The 10,711-nt window shown below is 41.5% G+C and overlaps 1 protein-coding gene across 1 annotated transcript; it reads right to left on the bottom strand.

The window, feature by feature from the left end:
* Positions 1–156: 156 nt before the first annotated feature.
* On the bottom strand, positions 157–5,125 carry gpa33b (glycoprotein A33 (transmembrane), paralog b). The gene is made up of 7 exons (XM_052083113.1): positions 4,971–5,125; positions 4,570–4,736; positions 2,908–3,121; positions 2,656–2,820; positions 2,136–2,252; positions 1,752–1,875; positions 157–1,647 (listed from the first exon to the last, which is right to left on the bottom strand). The coding sequence occupies exons 1-7, from the start codon at positions 5,017–5,019 to the stop codon at positions 1,038–1,040; spliced, it is 1,446 nt and encodes a 481-aa protein (XP_051939073.1). The 5' UTR covers positions 5,020–5,125; the 3' UTR covers positions 157–1,037.
* Between the last annotated feature and the right edge of the window lie 5,586 nt (positions 5,126–10,711).

The raw sequence follows: 10,711 nt of genomic DNA, 5'->3' as shown, positions 1-10,711 counted from the left end.
AGATGAAACCAAGGATGAACATTTTGATATACAGTCATTCCAAAAGAACGCCCTCCCTGCAGGGAGGCCTGGACTGGTCGTCGTCTGGATAGGCTCCAGCGTGCCTCAACCCTCGCGATTATAAAACAGTTAAGATAACAGATGGAGACTTGACTATTACGTTTTTTATTTTTTTATTTTCAGTACAAAAAGATGTGTTGCATGTATTAAACGCTTCCTGATTCAGTCGGATTTACATGCTACATTCCCAAATACATAAATGATAAAATGTATTCAAAACTGATAAATGACACATTTATTCAAAACTGATATTGCATGGTAAATTATTGAATCGTTGTCAGATTGGGAGCCTTACCAAGCCATTTCCAACAAATCAAATTAACTCATTGCATCATTGGAAAACACAGTTTTAACGTTCACGGCCTGTACCTCTTGAATCACCTCCACTAGATGGTAGAAATTGATATTTTTTGCGCTTGCACCAGGTCTTATACTGTCTTCTATTACAGTACCTCTAATATTTTCTTGCTGGTTTGGAATTACATGCAGGACAAACGTAGTGCCTCAATAATATAAGAAATTGGAGTGAGTTGATTTTCATGAAACATATATAAAATTAGTGCTTGCACTTTATGTTGGTCTGCTGTTAAGCAGTTTTGTGCCTTGAATGATTTTTTTTTATGCACAACAGCCTTTGCACTGAAAAAAAAAACAGACATATGTAGTTATTTTGTTGTTTGCTTCAAACCCTGTATTGCTGAATAGTGGATATTTTGTACAGCACTGTACATACCTTAAGAACTGTCTTATTATTAAGAGCACATATTTTGCCTGTAAGTATGTGTCTTTTGTCCATATTTGAATGGCCTTTTTCATACAACTGTTTAGGAAGCATATGGCCCCCTCCAGCATTGAAATTGCCCTTCCCAGACTTGCATGTTAAAAACCGCCACAATGAAAACAAAAATCGGTGTTAAAACAAATGAAGAAAAAAAATAAATGTATCCACTTATTTTTCTTAACATCAAATACAGAAGCTAGTGATTGTAGTCGTCATAAAGGCGTTCACGATTTCCACCATACCGGTCGCGCTGATCGTCGAGCCTGTCGCGACTTCCTCTGTATTCATTCCGTTCTTCCAGGCGATCTCTACTGCCACCGTAAAGATTACGCTGATCATCAAGCCTATCGTGACTGAAGCGACTGCGCTGGTCATCGAGCCTGTCGCGACTTCCTCTGTAGTCATTCCGTTGTTCGAGCTTATCGCGACTTCCTCTATAGTCATTCCGTTCTTCTAGGCGATCCCGACTTCCGCCATAATGATTGCGATGATCGTCAAGCCGGTCTCGGCTGTTGCGGTGATCATCAAGCCTGTCACGACTTCCGCTGTACTCATTCCTATCAAGGCACTCACGACTACCATGATATTGATTACCCTGGCTAGCCTGGTCTCGCTCATTCATATATCGACCACTATTGGAACCAAGATGATTATCTTCTGATGTGAGTCCAACAGTTCCAATGTTGTGACTGTTTTGTGGAACAGCGTCTTTGTATTCCTCTTGATTTTTTTCAGCATTCGACTCCTCATCCTGATATTGAGATCTGGCCACAGGAGCATCTGAAAATTGAATTTCTTTGGAGGATCTGAGGCATCAAGAACAGAAACAGAAAAAGCGTTAAGACCTGGTTGCACCCTTAATATTAAGGATCTGTTTTGTGTGAGACGTGTGAGAGTAAACAGGACATACCTGTCAACGTTCTTATTCTTTTTTGACCTTTTCTTGTAGCAACAAAAGATGAGAATGCCGAGAAGAATAAATCCAGCGACAACACCGACAATTATACCTGCTGTGCTCCCGAATTTCATGCCGCCTAGAATGTGGAAGAAGGACAGACAAGATGGTCTCTTATATTTTCAGGGCCAAATCACAGACAGTGTCTATGTGTGTCTTGTGACGGACTGCTCGCCAGTCAGAGGCGCAATTTGCCTTCGTTAGTTAATCCTGCAGGAAAAGCTAATAAAGGCCTCCTCATCCTCACATAAGGCCCGCCTCCCAACTCCATGTTCCGGAAGTAACTGTGACACTTATCCTTGTCTATCACAGATAGCTAAGCAAGATGTTGACACTCACCAGGCATCACTGCTAAGGTGAAGTTGCAGCTGTCGGAGCCAACCCGGTTTGTTGATACGCAGATAAAGAATCCAGACGTCTCTCTTGAAATATTAAACAGGGAAAGTGCTCCATCTTCTAAGGTACAGAATAATCATCTGGTAAATTTTGTGATCATTCACATCGAGTAAACTGTTGCAGTTGAACCTCCTATGCTGAATACAATGATGTGATTTCTTTTTGTGTGTGAAGATAATTATAAATATCAGTAAGTTCCATTTCTTGTTCTATGGTTATCATTAATTTTTTTCTCTTTGCCATCATTGATACCCTTCTTGGGTGGCATCACAAAAACTCCAAAAGCAAAGCACACTTGTAGAATTAAACATTTAGATGTCAAACAAAATTCAATCCTGTCAGAAGTTTGGTTTGATTTTTTTTAGGCATATTTTTACCAGCTGTCCCACTTCGGCGGTGTTTCATTTTCAACTTTTTACTGTATATTCTTTCATCGATGAAAGCGTTCTCAAACCAAACATACTCTCAGTAGTTTTGGGCGGAAATCGTCTGGGTATGTTTTCTACACTGTAGCTTTTCCATTCATAGGTCGGTTTTGGGGAGCCCTCCTCAGACACGCAGTTGAGGGTGACATTGTGCCAATATTCTGCTGTTCCCTGCAGCCTGCACAGAGGCTTGGAGGGAGGAACTAAAACATGAAGACAAAAACAAAGTCATAAGTGGTTAGCTGTATTGGACAGAGCAGTGACCATATCGGCATATGAGTTGTTTTTACCCAGCACCAACAGGGAAGTTGAGGCCGCAGTTGTTCCTTCATCATCATTTGGTATCTTGACGCTGCACTGGAAATGACGGCTGTCCTGTATGGTCACCTTTGTGAGATGCAGTGTGCTCTGTTGTTTGACAATATCCACTTCCATGAATGCCCGGCCTTCATACGGGGGGGCGATGTCAACTGCGTTGTTTAAAAAATAGGTGGCCACAGGTTTCTGGACAAAAGACATGGAAAAAAAACAACAACAATCAATTAATGCTCTCCAGGCAAGTTCATCGAATCAGTCAACTATAGTTCTGATCCCGAACTACAGGGTAGTTGAAAAGTAACACCCAATTTGAAATGGCAATCCGAAGTATTTATTTGTTGTAAAACATGTATGCAGTTTCTTTTCGTTCTTTAATGGGGGATTTATTTATTTACAATAAATGGATAGACATGGGCGGCCCGGTAGTCCAGTGGTTAGCACGTCGGCTTCACAGTGCAGAGCTACCGGGTTCGATTCCAGCTCCGGCCTCCCTGTGTGGAGTTTGCATGTTCTCCCCGGGCCTGCGTGGGTTATCTCCGGGTGCTCCGGTTTCCTCCCACATTCCAAAGACATGCGTGGTAGGCTGATTGAACACTCTAAATTGTCCCTTGGTGTGAGTGTGAGTGTGAGTGTGAGTGCGAATGGTTGTTCGTTTCTGTGTGCCCTGCGATTGGCTGGCAACCGATTCAGGGTGTCCCCCGCCTACTGCCCGAAGACAGCTGGGATAGGCTCCAGCACCCCCCGCGACCCTAGTGAGGATCAAGCGGCTCGGAAGATGAATGAATGAATGAATGAATGGATAGACATGTTAAGCGACTGATTGGCTTGCAACCAGTTCAGGGTCTACCGCGCCTACTGCCCGAAGACCGCTGAGGTGGATTCCAGCATGCCCTTAGACCCTTGTGATAATAAGCAGATTAGAAAATGGATGGATGGAAAGGTACTTTTTGTTATTCATGTGAGCAAAGAATAATGTCCAAAGTCATCCCACAACTCCCCACCAATTTTAAATTGTCATTGATAAAAGAGAAATACCAAAGTATAACTCAGGTTACATCAAAACATATCAACAGCCTCTTTTATATGCTGGAAGATCACAGTAACGGAACATCCTGCATTTATCCGCTTATGCATTTTACACAGAACCCAGCACAGGAGGGATAATGCCAAAAATGGGTAAAATCTTCATTCTTCAATCACATAATAGATGTGAATGACATTGGCCAGTTTTAACTGGTATGACTCATAAAAAACTTTGGTCCGCAACAATTGGTCTTAACGCAACATGGCAGTAGAGGTGATTTGTCAAGTGTTCAAATTCACAACCCAGTCCCACTATTCACCTTTTACACTGGTGTCATCCTGCCTCTGTTAACGCTTTGACAATATTGTACCTCCAAAGGGGGCAGGATGAGTTGTTGACTTTCATATTTACATTATAGTAACCTCCACTCCCTCTCCCGAGAAGTGCAAAATCCTGGTTTAACAGGCATTATAAACCCCCGAAAGGCCATAGTTATCCTCAAATACCATGCAAATATGCCCCCCAAGCACGTTGACATGGTGAAAGCCCCATGTTTGACTTTCTTTAAAGCTAACGGAACAAATGCAAAGTCATTCAATTAATGTCTCACCATTGGATCCTCGACCACGTCTGGATACGCTTCCCATGTGAGAAGTAGCATGTTGAAGTTGGGTTTTGCCGGAATAAAGGAACATGTCAGAATAATATCTTCTCCACTCGCAACCTCATATTCTTCCCGTGGGATCGAAACCTGTAAACTCCTGCAGGCGGGAAGCACTGAAAAGAAAGTGAAATGCTTAATGTGCTTTTTTTGTTAGACAATGACAGGAGAAATAATGAAATATTTTTTTCCTCTGGTTGCCAAGGTGTGCTCAGCACAAAAGCAAATTCACCTGCTTCCTGTATGGAGGCAAACCGTTGGCTTAATGATTGACTCTCATGATCATATAATCAAGGTGTGGTGTGGATTTTTACAAAATAGCCCAGGAAAGACAAACAGTGTACCGGTACCTGTTAGTGTCAGAAGTAGATGCCATGCAAGTCGTTTCGTTCCTGTCATTCTTAAAATCAAGCAAAGTATGAGCGTGATGTCCTTGGAAGAAAAGGCCGCCTAACGTTCTCGGTGATTGCTTTCTCAGGTGAGGAGTGTTTTACTCCTCCTAGTAATAAGTGAACGGTTATAGGTCATGTGACACCAAACCACCAATAAGGGCTTCACCGAAACTCTCCCACGACTAGCAGCACACAGCAATAGAGTGGAACCTCCAAAGCGGAACACAATGTGTTCAATTCAATTTTTTTGGATATAGAGGAACGGAGACAAAGGGCCCAACTGCTGCCATCACAAATCCATTACAATTAATTTCATTTACTGGTGTATAAACACAATTTGCATTCACATCCGCTTGATAATATTAATATCTATGTAATTGATGTTTATTTAATTGTATTGATCATGTTGTACTGAGCAGACAGACCCTCAGTTTCAGATATTCTCAACAGTTCCTTATCTGCGTCTATGGTTGTTGCACAAAAAAAAAGCACAAAAAGCAAAAGAAAAAGCAAAACAGACTTATTGAGTCCTGTAGATGCTCACTGATCTTAAGTTGAGAGATATTTGCTGAGGTTTGAAGTATCGTTTGACGTTCGAGGCATATTTATACAGAACATTTTGGTTGAACTACAAATTCTAAAGCTTTTTCGCTGCGCATCTTTGGAGGTTCCGCTGTGTATGATATGATACATACTTGAGTATAATGCAAAATTATATTTGGAAAAATCAGTCATATGTTCAATTAATAGATGGACACTGCAGGCAAAATATTTTTTGTATTACACGTTTTAAGGTACTCCAGCTTGAATATGCACATTCTGTGTTTCTCTTTAGGTGACCTGCGATGGATTGGCGACCAGTTCAGGGTGTACACTGCCTTTCACCCAAAATCAGCTGGGCTAGGCTCCGTCTCATCCATGACCCTAAAATTCATGAATATTTATTTTCCTCCTTTTGACCTGCAGGGTGTAGCATTGGACCAATAAAGACGCTGTCTGATTAACCGTTTTGCAACTTGATCAAGAAACATGCCTCTCTGTACAGCAGAGATAAAAACACCTTAATTGAGGTTGAGTCATATTGTAGCTGGAAGCGATTATTGTTTTCAATTGGTTGCCATGATAACTAAAATCTGTAATATTTGCTGCGGCCTCCCTGTGTGGAGTTTGCATGCTCCCCCCGGGCCGGCGTGGGTTTTCTCCGGGTGCTCCGGTTTCCTCCCACATTCCAAAAACATGCATGGCAGGCTGATTGAACACTCTAAATTGTCCCTAGGTGTGAGTGTGGGCGTGGATGGTTGTTCGTCTTTGTGTGCCCTGTGATTGGCTGGCAACTGATTCAGGGTGTCCCCCGCCTACTGCCCGAAGACGGCTGGGCTAGGCTCCAGCACCCCCCCGCGACACTAGTGAGGATCAAGCGGTTCGGAAAATGGATGGATAGATGGATTTTATGAATGTGTATTTGTGTCACGTCGCGTGTCCGCCAGCAGGTGGCGGGTTTTCTCCCCCGCCATCTGCACACCTGTCCGTAATTTCGGGCTGATTACCCTCTTTTATTAAGAGACTCCGACAGTCATCTCGCTGCCGGAGAATTCCACGCCGTGCCATTGTTCTCTCGTGCTAATTCCTCGATTATAGCCCTCGTATTATGTTGAAAAAAAAATCACATTGATTTTGTTGTGGGTCATTTTGACCCGCACTGTAAAAATCCACACAAAATAGTCAAAAAACAGGTTACACCAGTAACAACTTTGTTTAAGATGATGTAAACATTCAGATAAGAGACAGACAACAGATTTTTAATCCCAAAAGTATATTTAAGAACTGTTTAGTTAAAGTTTTTCCATGTCACGCTTCTTTTTTTCATTTAACTTTTTCTGAGATTTTCAGTGTTTTATAATAATAATAATAATAATAATACATTTTATTTGTGGGCGCCTTTCTAGAAACTCAAGGACACCTTACAACAAGCAGTTAAAATCACGAGTACAATGTTAAAAAACTACATCAAATAAGATAAGAAAAAATACAACAAAATAAATAAATAAAACAATGGCTTTATGGTCTGAGTGAATAGGCTTGTCGAAACAGATGTGTTTTGAGGCGGGATTTGAAATGAGTTAATGAGGCTGTATTACGAAGGTCAGCGGGGAGTGAGTTCCATAGCTGGGGAGCAGAGCGACTGAAGGCTCTATTTCCCATGGTGACGAGGCGAGCAGGGGGGACAGAGAGGAGGACAGAGGAGGAGGAACGAAGAGAGCGGACAGGCGTAGGAATATGGATGAGGTCAGATAGGTATGGAGGGGCTAGGTCATGAATGGATTTGAATGTGAGTAGCAGGATTTTATATTGAATGCGGTGTAAAATGGGAAGCCAGTGGAGATGTTGGAGGACAGGTGTAATATGGTTTATGTATGGCGTGAGTGTGATAATGCGGGCGGCTGAATTTTGGACCAGCTGAAGCTTATGGAGGGTTTTTTGAGGGAGACCAAACAGAAGGGAATTACAGTAATCGAGTCGCGAGGTGACGAGGGTGTGTACAAGTATAGCAGTGGACTGAGGAGTGAGAGAAGAGCGGAGCCGGTGGATGTTTCGAAGATGATAATATGCAGAACGAGTGATGTGGTTGATATGTGAGGTGAAGGAGAGGCTGCTATCAAGGATGACACCCAGACTCTTGACCTGAGGGGAGGGGGAGATGGAAGAGCTTTCGAAGGTAATGGAGAAATTGTTTATTTTGTTTAGATTGGATTTAGTGCCAATAAGGAGGAATCTACAAAGTAATCTATAAAGTAATACTTTATCTACAAAGTATTGCCCTGGCAGTTGTATGTGTGCTGTCAGATTGTCAAATCCCCTTTTGGTGGAATTGTAATCCAGGATCATTTGTGGCTTCATGTCTTCTCTTGTGTTCAGAGATGCATCAGTTTGCATTGTGCCCATTACAAGAACATTTTTGTTTTTCTTTGTGCAATATGACACAACTGCTGCTTTCTCAGTGAAAACAAATACTGAGGAATGCAGAGGTCTGCCCTGCATCTTCAGAATTTCACCGGGAATTTTTATCTTATTATTTCTTCTGACTGTTGCCAACATAGTCAGCTTTCTCCCCTGAACTTCATCTCCAAGGCCGTAATATTGTAAAGAAGTGACTTTGCAATCCTTCACTCATCTTCAGAACCACACGCATCATCTGAATCTTCTCAGATGCTCCTCCAGGTAGCTTTCCAGTATGCACTTGCATATTCCATACAAAACTGGATATTGCATCACAGGCTGCCCACATTTTGATGCCATACGTGCCAGAAAGATTCTGTGTCTCTGAAATGTCTTCCTCTGCATCACTATCCCAGTTCAAACTCTGTGATGAAGCTTATTCAGCTGTAAATTTTCTGGAGAATCATTTTTGTATGTTGGTCATAGAAATGACATGAGAAGAGTGACGAGTCAAATGAGAGAAAGTTCCTGCTCTACACATACCTGGCTGGGTATCTGGAAGTCACTGAGCAGTCAAAACAAAGTACTGTTCATCAATTAGACATGTTTCTTTTGGATCTGAAAAGCTACTTACCCATATTAAAGTATCTGGGTCAAAATGACCCCAACATCATATTTGTATGCAAACTGTGCACAGACATCCCACTACACATCAGAGTGTCCAGATTTTACACACCAGTTCATGACCCTAGATGAGGAAAAGTCACTAAATTTCATGAAGAAAAAGAAAGGATATCCACTGTTTTGGTCACCACAAAAATTGAAACGGGTCAAATTGACCCTTATCATAATATAAGGGTTAAATTACTCGTTGCCTTCCTGCCTTGCGGCCTTTACTCTTGCCATTCGCGATTAGTCACTAAATTGTATTCTCTTATATTGCCTATTCAGTAGTTCCTCGCACTTTGTTTTTTTTTCGGCGAGCGTTTTCGGTTGTTTCCTTATTTCTTCCCTGGTCCTTATTTGACCAGCGTTTTGTGTTACCGTTTTTTCCCTGTCGGGCTCTTTCTGTTTTTGTCATTAAAGACACTCGTTGTTTTGACAAGGTTCTTTCGTTGTCTGTTTTCCGGGGATCCAACTCTTTATTTTCTTGTTCTGCACGGAGCGATCGTTATCGCTTCGGGCAGAACCTGACAATTTGTTTCCAAATAAGGCTCAATATTGATGTTTTTCTTGCAAATCTTTTCAAATTATGTGAAGACGTTGTACTTGACTGGGGTAGATACACATGCCCTTTGACAAATCTATTTTATTATCAATTTCCTGCCATAATCTCTAGCTTTTACGATGAAGTGATAAGGCTGAAGGTGTTTAGTGAAACTCTTCTTGACAATGAGTTGCACATTTGAAGATTCCCAAAAGCATTTCTTCTTTATACGGTATATACTGTATATATTTTTGCCAGTAGAACCTCTAAAGTCGAACATAAATGGTTCCAAACTATTTTACATAGGAAATAATCGAAGTACAATTTTTCAGTGTTCCATGAAGTTTATGATTCTGAACTATTTTTCCCACAGGAAATAATGGGAATTAGAAATTATTTGCTGCAGCGTCAAACTGCCACCATCGTAAAAGCTCACTTAACGGCAATGTTTTAAGTGGCATTTTAACTTTTTTTAAACAGTCATACAAGTGTGAAAAGTTAACCACTGGTGAACACTTCACACAAACCTTAAGAGTAGTCACGTTAGGAAGGCGTGGCAATTTGGGATGCATTTTTATGTTTAAAATGAATGTGTATGTTTCTGTCTTTATCTGTTTTTAATGGGTACTGATACAACCCCCATACCGTATTTAACATTTCTCGTTGAGTGTGTTTTCTCTATAGGTGCCTACTCCATCTTGCAGACTAAAAAAGGACAGATCCCCACAGCCTTGCACTGACTAAACTGTTACCATCTGCTTCAGGCGTTTTGCCGAAATGATGGCGGAATATCCAGCTCCAGGAAATTTAAAAATAAAAAATGCTTGTTTGCCAACAGTTGACTAGCATGCAGGTGAGAGGATGGAGAAGCAATTCAAACCCTTACTCTAACAAAAGCTAGTTTACAATTCTAAGGCAGAATCTGAATATTGCTAACGTTGTTGTGTTGAACCTGGATGTGCATCCTCTACAATTATCACGACTGCACACTTTCATAATCGCATGTCATGGCCACATTTGAGCTTCACCCTGGTGCATGCCAGTAAGGGGCACGGCTTTGGTCAGAGACTCAATAGGAGGTGAGGTAGTAGCGGAGTGGGGCTACATTCAAATCTTGAAAGCAGTTTTAAAACGGCAAACTCTCGCCACAGCCAAGGTAAAATGTTCACTGTCAAGTCCTACTTGAATGGGACTTCCTGTGTCTTCTTTTTCTTATAGCAGTTGCAAAGAAAAAGTAAAACATAATGTTACTCCTTAGCTGCACGCTAAATTTAAATCTTGTAATGCCGTCAATTTATCACAATAATCCAACACGTCAGACATTTTGTCCAATTTTACAAGCCTCGTTTTCCTTAAAGTTTGGGTCGCATTCCGAATTGTTTGACTTCAGGTGCGTATGGAAGTCACTGAGAATTCTCATAAACGTGAGTGTGTAGTATGCATTCAGTGCCAGGAAGTAGCACTTGGGCCAAAGTGACCTCTCACTCCTGTGATGAATACTCTGCTCAGTACATTGTGTTTGCGCTCTGTCGCCTCCAAAGTTCCCATCAAATAC

This window comes from Hippocampus zosterae, chromosome 12, assembly GCF_025434085.1.
Source record: "Hippocampus zosterae strain Florida chromosome 12, ASM2543408v3, whole genome shotgun sequence".
NCBI lineage: Eukaryota > Metazoa > Chordata > Actinopteri > Syngnathiformes > Syngnathidae > Hippocampus > Hippocampus zosterae.
The sequence above is the reverse complement of the archived record's forward strand: the minus strand, read 5'-3'. Positions and strand labels throughout refer to the sequence as shown.